Genomic DNA, 18,594 nt, shown 5'->3' with positions numbered 1-18,594 from the left:
AATATTAAGATACAACCAAACACCCTAATACTGGGTGATTTCAATTACCCTGCCATTAGCTGGGAAAATTACTCATGTACCAACACCTTTTCCCAATGGTTCTTGGAATTCATAAATTCCAATGTCCTTGATCAACTAATCCATTGTCCCACCAGGGACTCCAATATCCTGGACCTGGTCATTACCAACATAGGAGATAGATGCTCCACACCAATGGTCAACCCCCTCATTGGTCAGGTCTGACCATAAGCAAATCACCCTTGACATCCACATCCCACCCCCACCCCCAGTAAGGAAACCTCCGTAAAAAACTTCTCCAAAGCCAACTCCATGCTACTCAAGTCAGAAGTGACAAACTTCATGACACCCATGCAGATGGGATCTGAAAGTTCAACTGCTGAATCCTACACTAAGGCACTATATGAACACATCCACTCGTGCATGAATCGTGCCATCCCAAATAGAACCAAGATGCTCTCCTCCAAAAAAAGGAAGCCAATCTGGTGATCCCCTGCCATAAACAAACTATACAACAGAAGGAAGAAACTGTTGCTGAAAAGAGGAAAATTTCAGGATGCAAAAAAACTCCCTTACCAGCCTCAGTTAGAAGCTGAGATCCCTCATAAAATCCTTCAAAGCTAGTTACGAAAATAAAATTGCCAAAGATTCCAAAGACATCCACAAGGCATTCTATAGTTATGTCAAGAATCTAAATGGCAATGCTCAGATCTGCTCTGAGCTACAACAGAATGGCATTAAATATACTGATCCCAAGGATACAGCCAATATCCTGGCAGATCGATTTAGTGCCAACTTCACCCCCCTCTCACCCCCTAAAGGGACCATCTCAATACCAAAAGATTGCCAAATTCCGGTAATCATGGTCACACAGGTAGAAACTGCACTCTCCAAAGCTAAGAATACAGCATCCATGGGACCAGATGACATCCCTGGCTGTGTACTACATGAACTACAGAATGAACTGGCACCTCACCTAAGTGTCATGTTTAATCATGCCCACTGAGTGGTGAACAGCTACAGTTATTCCACTCCACAAGGGGGGATCCACCTTGGATCCCAGGAACTACCGTCTCATCAGTCTGACGAGCCTGATCTGCAAGGGCATGGAACACATTATCATGGAACTTACAAACAAATACATTGGCAACCTTCAAACACTGGACCCCACCAGTGTGGGTTCGTGAAGGGCTGATCTTGTCTTCTGAACCTGACTGACTTCTTCAAATCAGTCTCCAGAGCTGTGGATGAGGGTAAGGTGGTCCACACAGCCTATCTGGACTTTGTTAAGGCCTTTGACACCATCCCCCACTCTGGAATCATAGATAAACTTATTAAGCTGGTCATAAATCCCTATGTCACTCGATGGGTTGCCAACTGGCTTACTGACAGAACCCAGACTGTAAAAGTAGCCGACTCCAAATCCAGCTACAGACAAGTGACAAGTAGATTACCTCAGGGTTCAGTCCTGGGACCGCTCTTGTTTGGCATCTACTTCTCTTAAGTACAGGCCATCACTAAGGGACTCTGGCTAACAAAGTTCACAGATGACTGCAAACTGGGAGCCATTATTGAATGCCCAAATGATGTGGATATTCTACAAAAGGGCATATAGAAACAGATGCTTAGTGCCAGAGCCATAGGTTCATAGGTAGGTACAAGGCTATCTGCCTGAAGGCATTTATAAGCCTATCCAGAATGTGTTGGCTTTTGCTGCCCCCTTAAATTAGTTCCCTGTGCCTCTGTCCAGCACAGCCACTGAAGTGATCCCCGAGGTAAACTTTCTGTTTCCCATCCACTCATCAAGGTTTCTTTTGAAGAGTGTTAGCAAGGAGCTCTGCCTAATGTAGATTGGAATCTTGTTCCAAATCATGGGAAGTCTCTGGGACAGGAATCTATCCCTCCAGCATGTCCTATTTATTGTTGTGGTGAGGTTTAGATCTCTAGAGCGTGTGGCTCAAGGGGATATGGTTTTCTTTAGGTGGAGCATGTCCATCAGTTCTGGTTTGGACATGGCCTTGTATGTCAGGCAGAGATCACCTCTGAGTAGGCAGTATGCAACCGAGTACAGCTGGAGTTTCTTTAGTCAAGCTGCATAGGGCATCTGTTTGAGGCCAGTGATCCTCTTGGTGAGGTACTTCTGTGGTCTTTCCAGCTGTTGTGATTTTGTGATTAAGTGGGCCACATAGAAGGATTTTCTAACCACTTTGGCAATGTGATTATCAAAGGAGAGATTACTATCTACTTGGGTCCCCAGATCCCTTATTACGTGTTCCGTATTTAGAGGACTACCACCTATGTGGTAGTTTGTGGGTACTTTGTTTTTTCCAAAGGGTATGACTATGTACTTTTTGACATTTCTTATTGGGCTCAAACTCAATGCCAAGAAATGTATAGTTATTCCCTATGGGAAAAACCATATACCCATGAATTACCACATAGGTGGCAGTACACTAAACACCGAAAGTGTAATGAGAGGCTTAGGGACACAGGTGGACAGTGGTCTCACCTTCGATAACCACATCGCCACAACAGTCAGGAAATCCTTCTTTGTGGCACACTTCATCACTAAGGGCTTTTCATCCAGAAAAAAGGAGGTCATTGTCCCACTGTACTCATCCCTTACCTCACAAGACATCTGCAACAGCTGGAAAGGCCACAGAAATACCTCACTAAAAGAATCACAGGCCTAAAGCAGATGCCCTATGCTGACCATCTAAAAAAACTCTAGCTATACTCTGTGGCATATCGTCTACTCAGAGGCGATCTCTGCTTAACATACAAGGCCATGTCAAACCCTGAGCTGTTGGACATGCTCCACTTAAAGAAATCCCAATCCCGCAGAGTTACACGCTCCAGGGATCTAAACCTTGTCATCACAATGAACAAAACATACTGGAGGGATAGGTTCCTGACCCAGAGACTCCCCATATTCTGGAATAGACTGCCCATACATGTCAAACTGAGTGCCTCCTTGGCCCTCTTCAAAAGGAACCTTGACGATTGGTTGGGAGATAGGAAATTCACCCTGGGGATCACATCAGTCACCCTGCTAGGCAGGGGTCCAGGGAAGTAAATATTGTGGAAAGAAATATCCAGGGAATTGTTATGGCTAGGCTTGCATAGGCCCTAGGGCCGATAGGCTAGTACCAACCTATGAACCTATGTATAAGCCTATACTAAACACTTGCTAACTGCATAGGAAAGTTATTTATAAAGATCTGTTTTATAAACAAAACTCCAGTATATTCACTAGAAATAGTGGCTCTAATTAACTGTTTACAAGAAAAAATAACATTTCTGTATATATTTGATCACAAAATATAGTCACTATTATAAAACGGAACCATGAATATGTTTGCAGACAGTGTAGCTCATAATTCTTGTAAAAGAAACCTACTGTGCTATATTAATGAATCAGAGGCTTGACATTCACAATTAGGCTTGCATATTCACATTAGATGTAATGTAATCTGATCTGCATGCATAGAATGCATGATGGGATGAGCTATGTAAGAAAGCTTGACTTCTTAGATTTCAAACTGACATTTTCCTGCCCAGCACACTACACAGTACAGTTTCCTGACCTCAAATTAACTGTGTCACAAAGTCTGCTTATTTATGGTAACAAATGCAAAGTTTAACTGTCAGATACTTCCAGACAGTAAAATAACATTCAGTACACAAGAAATCACCTCCGGACATCACAAATCATACAACACATATAAAACAAAAACAGTTTCATACAACCTTTCCCATAACTAAACTCTATATAACCGGCAAATTTAGAACATCCAAACAGTCATTTAAAAGCACTCCTACAAAAAAAAAAAAATTTAAAACGCCACTTCCATTACATAAAAACTTTCAGATCCCAGCTAAAGCTTCTAATTAATAGGCAGAACAGTCCATAAATTCATGAGATCATTCTTATTTTAAACACAAAGTCATTTTCTGAAGCAAGCACTTACCAGGAACACCAAGCAAGAAAGATCTGTATCACAGAGACACTCAGACAGCTACGGACATCTAGCAATAAACCACTGCTAAGTAGATATACAAGAGATACATACTGCTAAAAATACAAGAAACATAGTCTCTCTGCCAGAATCAAGTTGAATAGAGCAAGTCCGTTGCCAATGAGAGAGAAAACAGTAATTTAACATTAAACTCTACAGGAAACACAACTTGTAACCATTTAAAAACCTTGTGCCATAAAACATACAAGCATATAACTGTCAGAGAGACCCAATTTACGTCAAAAACTGGCAAACAGCTTTCTGTTTACACAGGTGCCAATATTTATTCTGAAACAATCAGAAGTTATAAATATTAAAGAAACTAGTTCATATATACTAAATCATAGATATGCCCTGTTATCACATGTATCCAAAACAGTTTTGATAAATAATCTAAGCAGTGACTATGCCTGTGTAATAACTCCGAAGAACATTTAGCAGGGCAAAGGGCTATATATTATTTGAAATAAAGCATGTCCTCTTAAGGTCACAAAAGCAAAGATAGCTTACTGTTCAATCATATCACTCAATAAACCAATAATATTATAATAATATACTAAAAAGCATAAACAGTTATTTAATTTGTATATGAACAAAAAAAGTATAGAAATGAAAAAGCAAAATGAGAAATAAAAGCAATAAGAAAAATATTGTCATGACATACCTTACTTGAAGATTTAGCAATTATAAAACAAATTAAAGTCCAGTTGCTGCAGATGCTTTGAGAGATTTAGTGGGAACAGCAATCTTTGGCTCAGGTTTTGTTTTTCTTTTTAACATCAGTCCAAGAAGATTTATCAGTAACTCTCTTCAGAGATGCAGATGCCCATTCCATATCTTCAGGTAAGGAGATAATGTTATTGTTTTTAATAAAGGCAGTGGCTTCCTCTAGGGCATTAAACGATCTAATTTCATTCTGATATAGGATTTTTATTCTGGCAGGAAAGACAAGCTGATATTTGATGTTATTCTGCTTTAACAGTTTTATTAATGGCCAAGCTTTTTTCTCTGTTCTAAAACCCTAATAGAATAGTCATTGTCAAACCGAATTGAGTTTTGATTAAATGTTAATAGACTTTTCCTCCAGGCAGATTTTAGGACCAACTCCTTGTCCAAATAAGATAGAAACTTTATGACTATTGATCTGAAAAGAGTACAGGAGGATGATGACATTGACACTTGGCTTTCCTAAAGCTCTATGAGCCCTTTCAATACCAAAGGACAGACCCTCCTTTAAATCTAAAATCTCTGGAATCCAGGTATTCAGGAAAGAAATTATATATTCTCCTTCAGCTCCCTCAGGGATGCCAAAAATCCTTATATTTGACCTTATCTTCCTGTTTTCCAAGTCATCCACTTTATTGAGAAGCCAAATGTTTTGTCTGATGAGAAAATCTTTCTGACTTTCTTCTTCCTTCGGTCTTCCATCAGGATCATTCAGGGATGCTTCTAAGTGTGTTGTTCTGGACTGATGCTGCTGTCCAAGTTCCTTGAGAGAATCTATTTGTTTCTGGCAATTTTCCTTGAGGTTTTGTAAATTCTCCTTAAAATCATTCATTTTAGTGAGAGTTCTTGTAGAGCAGATGTCACAAGCTGTATTTCGTTTTTTAAAGCCATGTTAGAATGAGAAGTCTTCGAAGTGCTTGTCTCCACAAATTATATATTCTCCTTTATAATTTGACAGGAAAAACATTCCTACATTCACCAAAGTTACTAATAATATAGTTTATATTTTCATCTATCAATTCTAAATATTTTTGCTAAAATAAAATATATTTCCTGTTTTTTATACTAATTTCATGGAGCTCTGAAAAACTGCTGCTATCAGTTGGCCATCTTGGCTCCGCCCCCCCCCCCCCCAATAGTTTTTGTTTCTGATGTAAAGGTCTCCTTTCTCTACAACCATAATCCTTCCACAGCTGTTTACCCACTCTCCGAAATTAACTTACTTAGCAAAGAAGGCAAGTCTTCTCTGGATCACGTGGTTTGTTAGTAATGAGCACTCTGTCATACGTTAGGAATAATGGAGTCCTCATAAATCCCAGCTAGCATTTCTACTTGCTTATGACATGCATGTCAATAATTGTAGCACTCACACCTAATGGTTCCTCTCGGTCAGCCCATCCTATGATCTGTCTTAGACCAACAACCTTTCCTTTCACATTCATTGACAGCAATCTGTTTGGTACACATAATTAAATGTTTCTTTGAAAATGAGACTTACTATATATCCTTTAAGAAGTTCCCACAAACATTTTTACAACTGAAAACATTAAACTAGTATGAAATTTGTACTCTGAACTCGAGTTGTTTCTTCTTATGGGGCTTGCTTTAATCAAACTTTGCAAAATATATACTTTGGCCATATATGCATTTAACTCTCCCACAGAAAGTATAAAATTCCCATCTACAATGCTGCAGCTTTTCTTACCTTATGACACGATTGCTTGTGTGTTCCACACTGTAGCCTCGTTAAATGTTATCAGTTCTGTAATGTGGCCCCCTCTCATTACCATACCTGTCGAGCTTGAAGGAGTCAGCCCCGGTCCCCAGATTATGTCCAATAAATAACATTTTTTAACATGGATCCCAATACCAACCAGCTTTCTAAAATGTTCTAATGTTTAATTCCCTCTCCAAAAAACTCTAAGTAATACTTGATGGGTCTGTGTTTGGCTATTGAAAACAAAAAAATGTGAAAGGCTAAATACCAAACGTGAAACATCGAAATGTAAAATTAGCAAATAACTACTTCAGTGAAACTAAATTCATCGAATAGCCATACCTGGCCAACATCATGAACGCAAACAACCAAGGTGGGGGGCTTCACCCCCCCAACTAAATATACTAACTCTGAGATCGCACTACAGTGGGGAATAGGGCAACTTTAAAAGATTTCCCCTTCACATACCTATGTGTTGCATTGCTTCCTGGTTGTTGACCAACTATGGCCATTTTATGAATTTATTTTTGTAGAAGTAGTTGTTCAGTAATTTCATCTTTTGATGTTTAATGTTCGGTATTTAGCTGTTTGCAATTTTTTGTTTTCAGTAGCCGAACATGGACCCATACTTGACAGGGTGAATAGTATTAGGGAATGTGAGATGACATCAGGGCACTTTGAGGCCTGACACCACAGCCAGAGAACCTCTTTGCCCTGAGAAGATCCAATGTCATCTGACATGGACTACCCTGAATTTTTTCTTACCGTACTTAGAAACACCTAAAATGTTGTATTCAAACTATAAGTAATATATTTTTTCTTTGATCAGTATTGCTTTCAGATATCTTTTGGTCCAAGGCTATTCAGCTTTATTATATTTTAAAATTACTTATTTTCTGTTTTGTTTTATTTTAATCTTTCTGAATTATTTTGTTTACATTTTAATATACTGAAGGAAACTATGCATGGTTTTACAGAAGAATTTTTGTGGCTCAGTCGTACAAAGGTGTTTTTACTTTGATTACCATCCGTGGTCCAAACTACACGAGAGCCTATTAAATGAGAAGGTCGCAGCCAAATGACACTTTGCCACGGATAACGAGTCCCGACAAATGTCTCTAATGATTCAAAGAATGAACTCAAGTTCCTTCTTCCTTTGCACCATAAATGAGATCATCTCAGAAGTAAGTGTATATCACACATGCGAATATGCAAAGATGCATGGACATCTGCACCTTTTATCATGCACGCTGCATGCTCACATAAAAGCGAGAAAGCAAGTAGCAGTTAGCAAGTTGTTATAAGAGTTTGGAAAGGATTTTTGAGTGCAATATTGAGGTATTAGGAGTGGAAGGATATGTAAATAAAGTTGTTTTGTGCATTTGCCCTAATACTTAAAGAGTAAATTATAATGTTAATACGTACACAACTTGGACGTCAGGTGCATTTTCTTTAACCATTTCTCTCTTCTTGGTAATTACTGTAAGAAATGTTCATAGATTTCATAAATATCCAATTCAAAGCCACTAAGTCTTACACCCATTCACTCACTGACAGCACCCTCCCTTGTACTGCACTTCCTTTCAAATGTACCTCTCAAAAGTAAATTTGTGGTACCCACCGAGCCATCAAGGCTATGTTTAAGGGAAGATAATGAGTCCTGCTGCTTACTCTCCAAGGGGAACGTATTTCAGAGGTTTGGGAGACACTGTGTTATAAGCCTGTCCCTGCACTGTGTTTTACTGGTATGTTGGCAAAGATTTAGGTCCCTGATTCTAATATTGCTGGAGATATTAGGCATGCAAAGATACAAGAGGTCCAGGATAACCATGTTTCTTATATAAGTGAGAACACATCTTAGTTTTAACAAAACTTGGCCCATACTGTATCTAATGTATAGGATTTTGAAAATAAATGTGGAGTATATGCTAAATACTTGATTCTAAATAAAAATTTTAATTTACAGCTGGAAGTTCACTGCCTCTGGATACTATAACCAGAAAACACTCCTTGATACAGCATTTTGGAGTTAGTTATAACAATCATTTAAGTACTTAGACAATCTTTAGACTTTATGCTGTATAATTTAATTATACCTTCAGACTTTAAATCACAGTCGTATCAGAAGATATTTTACTTCAGTATAAGGCGATAACATTTAGAAATTCTATGGGCTACAACTGTATGAATGTCTAGTGTGTTTCATATACTGACTTTTTTCAGCCTTCTTGTTTACTGTATTTCACTTCAGTATTAATGCATTACTATGAATAAATATTTTCTCATTCAAATAGCTAAATAAACAATAGATATCCCATTTTGGGATATTGTTTTATTAGACATCAGTTCCTTGAGGGTCACTATCAATGGACAAATACCACTGGCTGGTTCTGACTATGGATGTATGCTTTGCCAGTTTAAACATGTCTTATTTAATGAAGCTAGGGAAATGCAGAAATATTGGAACTGGAGGCAGTTACCCTGCTGGGCAGTCAGAAAGTGCTTATAGTAAAATATTGCTTAGTAGCTGCAGTGGTGGTGCTGTGGTAGTGTTGTCACCTCACAGTAAGACGTTGTCCTGTTCGATTCTCAGCTAGAGTGTCTTCTGTGTAGAGACATGCATGAATGGGCGTACCTTCATTGAAGGTTGTGCGTCAGGGCTGGCAACTTGGCACGTAAAAATCTACTGCCAATCATTAGTGGACCGGAGTTCTGCTCTGGCGACCCCTAACCGGGAAAAGCCGAAAGACACAAACAAACAGGAGATCATTTAAAAACAAATTAGAGTTTTAAAACAGCAGTTTGTACCATTGAACCAGGGTAAATCTGGCAGGGTATCAAAATGGTCATGAAGTCTAAAACCATGATAAATAATTAAAACAAAATGGACTATTTAAACTGGTAAAGCTTGATGGACATGGTACATTTTTATGTCATTTGAAATAATATAATACACTGAAGTATCAAGAAAAAGACGAGAAAGCCAGAACAGAAAGAGCAAGTAAAATGTGTTATATTACGGATCATAGATTCATAAGGGAAAAAAATGCAGTAAGCACAGGTATCCTACAAAGGGGGGCATAGGTATCCTACAAACGGAGGCATAGGTATCCTACAAAGGGGGGGGACATAGGTATCCTACAAAGGGGGGACATGGGTATCCTACAAAGGGGGGGGCATAGGTATCCTACAAAGGGGGAAGACACTAGTCCATGTCACTGAGACTATCCTGGAAATCATTCAGATACTTTTGACTTGAAGTCAGTGTTAATGGCAGCCTCACTAGAACACAGCAATGATTCATGCAGTTTAGACACTTATTAATGGATCAGTAACAATGATCTTGGAGCATTAAAATATTAATAGAACTTTGTTAGTATGACAATATTTCTAACACAGAACTAAAAGGTTAAGAGGAGAACATGCTTTAGTATTAAGCTATGTTTTTAAGCAGTCCTTAGATAGATGTTTAAGTTCTGATGACTGCAAGACCCTCTTTATACAGACAAAGGAAATATGATAGATTTGAGATGTTACAGAAAAATTAACTTATTGGGTTGAACTGGGAGTTTTATCAAAAGTTAACCCTAACGGCTGTTGTATTCCTTTATTTAAAACAACAAGCCTTTTATAAAGACACTTCTATACTGGCAAACAAAAATGAACTTTCAGAGCAGTATAACTCCTGACATAAGCTCTGACTTTGTATTTTTTTTATTTATATTTTTTGCTTGTGTAAACAGGCAAGGCGACACTTTAAATCTGGTGTATCACAAGGTTAAGGAATGGGATGCTGTTTGTTTCATCTTGTATAGCACTTGCGTATAACTTTCAAGTGCATGTAGGAATACAAAATTGATGATGATGATGATGATGATGATGATGATGACATCAACAGCGGAGCATTCCTCAATAATCAGTGCAATAAAACACTTTATAAAACACAATCTGACAACTAAAGGGCTGAGCTCGCGGGAAAAAAATCCAGTCTTTAATATTAGTAAATCAGTTACAATAGATTTAAGTAAAACATATATTGAAACTAATTATTGGGTGAGGGCATTTATGCCAAAAATAAAGGAATACAAAAAACTTGCAATTAGTGTATACGATAAAATTAGTTCTAATGAGCATGGAAGTGGCTAGAATCAAACCCTGTATCCTGGACCACAGGAAACAGCTTATTAAAATCTTAGATCCATAATTCTCTGTGCTATTGTCTCTTCCTTTTCCATTTGTGGCTCAGTTAATGGCTGAAAAGGGCTTATGAACCTCCTTACTTTCTTACCCTGTTAACAAATGACAAAAATATATAAACAGTGCGTATACCATAACAGAGACAAGTGAAAAACATAGAAGTAGGCATGATTTTAGCCGCTCCTTAAAGACACAAGATGTGAAATATTTTTAAAAATGTTGGTCAAAAGGTTTTCATACAGACACTGCAGATACAGATAATAAAAATTTCAAAGAAATCCTCAGTCAGTATTTCCCCACCATAACATACACACACACACACACACACACACAAAAAAAACACAAAATCATTAGCTGAGTAAGTCAAAATTTTTTCTGTCGGGAAGTTTTCTCCCACCTTGCCCAGCACCACATCTTGTACCAATTCTTACAATCTCCAAGATCAAAGTCTCCTAAGTACAAGGGTGCACGTGGGCCATACACACATATAAAGTGAACAGTGCTATAATGCTGTCCATCTTGGCTAGATTTTCTTCCAGTTTGATAAGGTTCCCTATCAGAAGAGTGAGGCATACTGTATGTTCCAACATTTCAAAACATAAAACACATTTCAAACAAAAAAATGAAACTGGAAACATGTTGCAGCTTTCAAGGATTTCTCAAGGGGGCTTTCCTCAAAAACATCACTGTGAGGGCCGGACACTTCCTATCTATATATAATAACAATGAGATAACTCTGAAAATGGGAATTTGCAGAGATACTGTAACCTCAAACTTAATATACAACCCCCCTCATTTGGACTTGTAGTCCACTAGTCCAAGGACTGGAATTATGGTGGCTACAGATGCAGGAGGCACCAGAAGAAATACTTCATCCAGTACATTGCTATGTTGCAGAGCACACACTGCTACCATAATGACTACCTTTCATCCATTAGAATAAGCACTCTGCTGTACACTACTCACACTATGGCTTGGCACGCACTAAATGCCTAATCCACAAATGTCATTTACTTTACAGAATGCAGTTGTACACTGCTCAGACTTTGGCTTGGCATGCACTACATGCCTAATCCACAAATGTGATTTAGTGTACAGAATGCAATTATACACTCCTCAGACTATGGCTTGGCACACACTGAAAGTTCATTGCATAGAGTGCAACTGCTATGCAGAGTATAGGCAATGATTCTGAAATCAGTCCATACCATTCTATATTGTATCCTGTACAAGGCATCTACTGCAGAGTATGATCACTGATTCTGAAATCAGTCCATACCATTCTAAACTGTATCCTCTACCCAGCATCTACTGCAGAGTATGGGCACTAATTCTAAAATCAGTCCATAACGTTCTAGACTGTATCCTCTACATGGCATTTACTGCAGAGTATGGGAAGTGATTCTAAAATCAGTCCATACTGTTCTAAACTGTATCCTCTCTATATGACATTTACTGCAGAGTATGGACACTAATTCTGAAATCAGTCCATACTGTTCTAGACTGTATCCTCTACATGGCATCTACTGCAGAGTAGTATGGGCACTAATTCTGAAATCAGTCCATACAGTTCTAAACTGTTACACTGAGTAGTTTTACCTCCCATGTCAATGAAGTCCTCATTTCTGCTACTTCACTTACAGTGGATTACGTTATTACACTTTTCTCATGGAGATCCTGGGAATCCCCAGCTTGGATGTTATATCTTACACGGTGCTATATAATATAACTGTCATTCTATGGCTTCTGGTACCTCACATCTTCATGTTTAAAAAAAAATCATTTATTCTCCCGGCTTCTCAGGGCATCTGACAATCTACCTCCATGCAGAAAAAAAAGCTGCTCCCTAAGAGCTATGTCCCAAACTTATACTTTTTCTGTTCAGAACACCGACACTGATGTGCCTGATAACAGGCGAAACAGAGATAATTGACCTTCATTAGTGGTTTCTGCAATGAGATGATTTTGTGAATCACCTAACTTCATCTGAGATAGTATCAGATGTTCAGTGATGACCGATGATTAGAGACAAACATCCAGACCCTTGCTTTAGATGTCTTCTGATACAATACCAACATGAATTCAACTGTGCTGTGCTTTGCTTATAATGTTTCACAGCATTCACAGGGCATAAGATGTAGGCTAGCTAGAACTGCACCATCTGCCTAAAAGGGCAGAGTATTCAGTCAGCTGGACAGTCTCACGGTTCCCAGGTTAGAACCTTCCAGCATCTAAGCTGCTTATATAACATGCACTACAGGATGAGATAAACGTCTTTGCCACACAAGCTAGCCCAACCCTTGACAGGGTACAATACTATTTTATAGGGCCTCTAATCACCCATCCCTGAAACATGTTATGTACACTATTACCTAGCCTCCTGTGTCCAATACTTGAAGTAGGATATGGTGCACAACTTTACTGCATTCATCCTAATAAGTGTTGTATGACATTATACATCATTATACAATCAATGATGCTTGGTCTCTTACTTCAGTTTCCCTGGAGCCACTGCAGTTTGAGAGTACACATTGGATGTGCCCCTTTACTCTGTAGGTCTTCTTATGCCAGAGAGGAAGACATCTTAGCTATTAGGCTAAAGATAACTCCATGACTATGGAGTGGAGCAGAGATGAAAGCATCATCATAGAGAAGCTATCTAGGATTTTGCTATAAGCCTTAAGAATGAACAGATATATTTTTAGCAACAGGTAAGTGGAGATATAATGCTACTGTGAAAAAGCTGCCCTGCCCGTGTAATGCCAATCCCTTCCTTTGCCCACTCATCTAGTAGATCAGCAGCCAAATATGTCACTCCTTTAGTCTCAGCACCAGAATCTATGGCCTCAGTGTGCCTTGAGCATATCTCCCTTCTCAAAAAAGGCACAAAGGTATTTCCTTCTCATTCCTCTTCCCTGCCACCCCCAACGCGCGCGCGCACACACACACACACACACACACACACACACACACACACACACACACACACACACACACACACACACACACACAGACACACACACACACACACACACACACACACACACACACACACACACACACACACAAACACACACACTTTGTTGGCTCCCCCAGCACCTTTGTAGCTAATCAGACCCAGTCATCTGGGTTACAGTCATGGCATCATCTGTAAGCATCATGGAACTGACAATGTCCAGTATCTGGACCATGAGATAGCACAACACTGACTTTGAATTTCCTTGCTTGGAAATCGATATAATATAATGTTACGTCTCATGTCTGGAATGCTACTTTGCAATAGGAGCTACACTGTGCAGGTTATTTTAACATAAACTGCTGGTCATCATCTAAGATGCTGCTTTTCAGAGTTTAACCAATTCTGTCTTTCATCTTCTGCCTTCAAAGTCCATTGTTAAGGGAATTCAAGTAAAAGAAAAACTCTGCTTCGATCCACATTGTTCTGAAAAGCAGGTGATATCTGACCAAATGCTGGTAACTTTGCAATAAATTCCCTTTCAAAGTAGTAGTCATTCTCTGAATACCTATATACTTTACAAAAATGTAATCAGAGCTTGATCTAATCTCAGATCATCGGATATTGGCTGTATCCAAATTTGAATCCTTAATATCAACTTTCACTGGACGGAGTTTTAGATGCCTTCAAAACCAAACAAAGCTTAAGATATCCTAATTTCATATTTAATATATTAAAAAATAATCCAAAAGATTATATTTTGTAGGGATGATTCTCTCACCGGCCCATCAATAACTAATAACTGAGCGAGTTACTTAAGAAAAACATATTTTGCATTTCATCTCTGAAAATGGGCATTTGTAGCTAGTGGATCTTGGACATTTAAAAGAAACAGAAATATCTAAAAAAACTGATCTACATTACACAATTCTGTTAAAACATATACACAAGTAACTTCATATTCAATATAATTGTCTTCTCTCATAATTAGAAGACGCTTGCCTGTAATGTGTACTGATTACAGGATTCGCTTTTACTCAGACGATGAAAAGATAGTTTGTTTAATATGATACAGATTTTGCTGCAGTTGTACTAGTTAAGCACCCCCCAATAATAATAAGATCATTACCTGAGGCACCATGTTCTTGAAGGAATCCATAATCCTAGAACTTTTCGCTTCCTGATAGTAGGAGAAGCAGCCAGTAATGATGACAACAGCAGCGAGTACAACACCCAGGTACAACTGCAAACAAAGCAGAAGAAAACAGTCTTTATACGAGGTGCAGTCAATTATAAAGGGACAAAAACAGTTGGACTATGGAGTCGATAGACAATTTGTTTTCTGCATCGCTAAATCATTTTACATGGGGGCCCTTTCAAAGGGAAAATATAAAGACCACAAAGTCAGGACACGGACAAAGGGTGCTGTAAATTATTACTAAAAAGTATAGATAGTGGGAGGGACAGTGGAAGCCTGTGAGAAGGCGTAATGGGAAGCATGGTAGAATGCAAAGTCTGAGCACGGGAAGCATGGTAGAATGCAAAGTCTGAGCTCGGGAAGCATGGTAGAATGCAAAGTCTGAGCACGGGAAGCATGGTAGAATGCAAAGTCTGAGCTCGGGAAGCATGGTAGAATGCAAAGTCTGAGCACGGAAGCATGGTAGAATGCAAAGTCTGAGCTCGGGAAGCATGGTAGAATGCAAAGTCTGAGCACGGAAGCATGGTAGAATGCAAAGTCTGAGCTCGGGAAGCATGGTAGAATGCAAAGTCTGAGCACGGGAAGCATGGTAGAATGCAAAGTCTGAGCTCGCCAAACAGAAAAAAAAGTTTGAGAGTTTCTGGCTAAGCAATTTGACAAGAGCAGTAAAGGAGAGAATAAGAGAAAAAGACAAAGTCAGAAAGACAGACGGAATACAAAGAGTGAGGAAAAGTGGCAATGGACAATACAGAAGCAGGAGGAATGCAAGTATGGAGTGAACAATGAAATGAAGCTAATGAAATACAATAGCAATAAAAAAAGTGACAGCAGGATACATTTATTTATGTGTCGCTGTATATGTTTGTTTAAGTAAAGTGGCACTTGTGGGCAAAGCCCTCTTAAAAAATTACACACACACACACACACACACACACACACACACACACACACACACACACACACACACACATATATATATTTGTGGGAGTAAATCCTTTTGGAAGTGCACACCACTACATCAGTCAGTGTGGAAGGAGAAAATGTTTGCCATTAATGTGGAGCTGTAACTCTCACAGTCCCACAGAAAGTGGGAAAACCTAGACTGCTTTGGATTACAAAGAAATGTTTATCCTTAACCACATAAAAAAAGGTTTTGGTAGGTGCTGTCTATGCTGCTAGATGTATCCTAAAACTATGCAGAAACAGAGGGGGTATTGTAAATAAGGATGCATGTCAGTAATCATGTCAGAGCACATAAATACAAGACAAGTAAACATGATCTCGGACTCTTGACTTTAGAGACACAGAGAATCTGCAGCCAGTGCTAGTGACATAGAGGAATGAGGCCTTGACTACAGGCCAGATGACTGGAGTTCCCTTACCTGTTACATAGAGGGATAAAGCTTTGACTACAGGCCAAGTGACTGGAGTTCCCTTACCTGTGACAAAGAGGTATGAAGCCTTGACTACAGGCCAGATGACTGGAGTTCACTTACCTGTGACAAAGAGGGATAAAGCTTTGACTACAGGCCAGGTGACTGGAGTTCCCTTACCTGTGACATAGAGGGATAAAGCCTTGACTACAGGCTAGGTGGCTGGAGTTCCATTACCTGTGACATAGAGGGATGAAGCCTTGACTACAGGCCAGGTGACTGGAGATCCCTTACCTGTGACATAGAGGGATGAAGCCTTGACTACAGGCCAGGTGACTGGAGTTCCCTTACCTGTGACATAGAGGGATAAAGCCTTGACTACAGGCCAGATGACTGGAGTTCCCTTACCTGTGACATAGAGGGATAAAGCCTTGACTACAGGCCAGGTGACTGGAGTTCCATTACCTGGTCAGGTGCTTGACGGTACTTTCAGGGGACATTCCTGGTGGGGTGGGATAAGGTATGCAAACTTCCAGAATCCCTTAAGCTACCCGCTGGTGGTAGTCTTCACTACTGAGTGTACAGCAGCATAGCCATACCATGGGGAAGGATTAATAGGTCCCTGTGCTAAGACAGTTAGCTTGTCCACTGAACCAGGAGATGGGGTTAGAACTTTAATTAAAATGCCCTAATTTGTCAACATGCTGGGAAAGCCACAAGCAAACCTCATTGCTGCCTGTATGACATCTCCCCCAGAAGGCTCTCACCCCAAGCAGTATTGGAGTATAATCCCTTGTACAAAGAAATTAATGGGGTGAATCAGATTAAGGGTGGCTTGATAGCTGGTAGTCACTGGAAAAAAATACCTAAAAAAAGACACATTGTATATACTGTTTTACTTTGGTTAAATGTACCAGTAGATTGCTGCAAGATTTTCATTCTACAGTAGTTTACACTATTCAGTTATTATTTTCTCCTTTTGCACATATTTATATATTCATCTATCTTATACCAATAAAACAGGAGAATAAAACCAAAACTGACAATTAATGCTGCAACTCTGTTTCTTTACAATGACATTAAACTGGCAATCCCTTTAAAGTTAGGTGACCAGTATGGCATCAAAACTCAACTAAAAGAAATTCCCACCCATATGTATTCCCACCTTCTGAAATCTGGAGTTTGACATTATATCTGTTGCCTATAGTACAAAGATGCTTATGTAACAGCATGTGCAATTGAAAATTAAGGCATTAATTTCCAGTTCAGCATTTATAGGTTAATGACCTGTTTCCTTCAGATGTAGTTGCTTTATAGGTTCATAGGTTCATAGGTAGGTACTAGGCTATCTGCCCGATGGTATTTATATGCTTAGCCAGAATGTGTTGGCTTTCGCCGCACCCTTAGATTAGTTCCCTGTGCCTCTGTCCAGCAGAGCCACCGAAGTGAGCCCCGAGGTAAACTTTCTGTTTCCCATCCACTCGTCAAGGTTTCTTTTGAAGAGTGTTAGTGAGGAGCTCTGTCTAATGTAGATTGGGATCTTGTTCCAAAGCATGGGATGTCTCTGGGACAGAAATCTATCCCTCCCGCATGTCCTATTTATTGTTGTGGCGAGGTTTAGATCCCTAGAGTGTGTGGCTCGAGGGGATAAGGTTTTATTTAGGTGGAGCATGTCCATCAGTTCTGGGTGGACATGGCCTTGAATGTCAGGCAGAGATCACCTCTGAGTAGGCGGTATGCAACAGAGTACAGCTGGAGTTTCTTCAGTCGAGCTGCATAGGGCATCTGTTTGAGGCCAGTGATCCTCTTGGTGAGGTACTTCTGTGGTCTTTCCAGCTGTTGCAGGTGTCTTGTAAGGTAAATCCCAAATGGGGCATTGTACTCTATGATGGGTCTGATGAGTGATGAGTAGAGGGGCACAATGACCTCTTTTGATCTGGATGCGAACCCTTTTGTGATTAGGTGGGCCACGCATAAGGATTTTCTAACCACTTTGGCAATGTGATTATCAAAGGTGAGATTACTATCTACTTGGGTCCCCAGATCCCTTATTACATCTTCCGTATTTAGGGGACTGCCACCTATGTGGTAGTTTGTGGGTACTTTGTTTTTTCCAAAGGGGATGACTATGCACTTTTTGGCATTTAGCCTGAGGCCATGATTTTGACACCAGGTATCTGTTTCAGTGAAATCCTTTTGGAGGATGTCTGTGTCAGCCGGAGAGTCAATTATAACCCTTAGTTTGCAGTCGTCTGCAAACTTGGTCAGCCATAGTCTTCCTGTGCTTGCCTGTACCTCTGAGAAGTATATACTGAACAGGAGGGGTCCTAGGACTGAGCCCTGGGGAATGCTACTTGTAACTGGTTTAGAGTCGGACCTAGCTTCAGCAA

General features: G+C 39.6%; 1 protein-coding gene across 4 annotated transcripts in view; it reads right to left on the bottom strand.

Moving 5' to 3' along the window:
- Positions 1–18,594, bottom strand: part of LOC122791847 (sodium/potassium-transporting ATPase subunit alpha-2) — an 833,979-nt gene that overhangs the window by 419,617 nt on the left and 395,768 nt on the right. For all 4 annotated transcript variants that reach the window (XM_044059821.1, XM_044059822.1, XM_044059820.1 and 1 more), the window contains exon 5: positions 14,763–14,876. In XM_044059821.1, the coding sequence (XP_043915756.1) occupies positions 14,763–14,876 (114 nt within the window). The remainder of the gene's footprint in view (positions 1–14,762; positions 14,877–18,594) is intronic.

The sequence above is a fragment of the Protopterus annectens genome, chromosome 17.part0 (assembly GCF_019279795.1).
Source record: "Protopterus annectens isolate FY-2018-M chromosome 17.part0, PAN1.0, whole genome shotgun sequence".
In the NCBI taxonomy this organism is placed as follows: domain Eukaryota; kingdom Metazoa; phylum Chordata; order Ceratodontiformes; family Protopteridae; genus Protopterus; species Protopterus annectens.
Note: the sequence above shows the minus strand (reverse complement) of the source record. Positions and strands in the feature narration are given on the sequence as shown.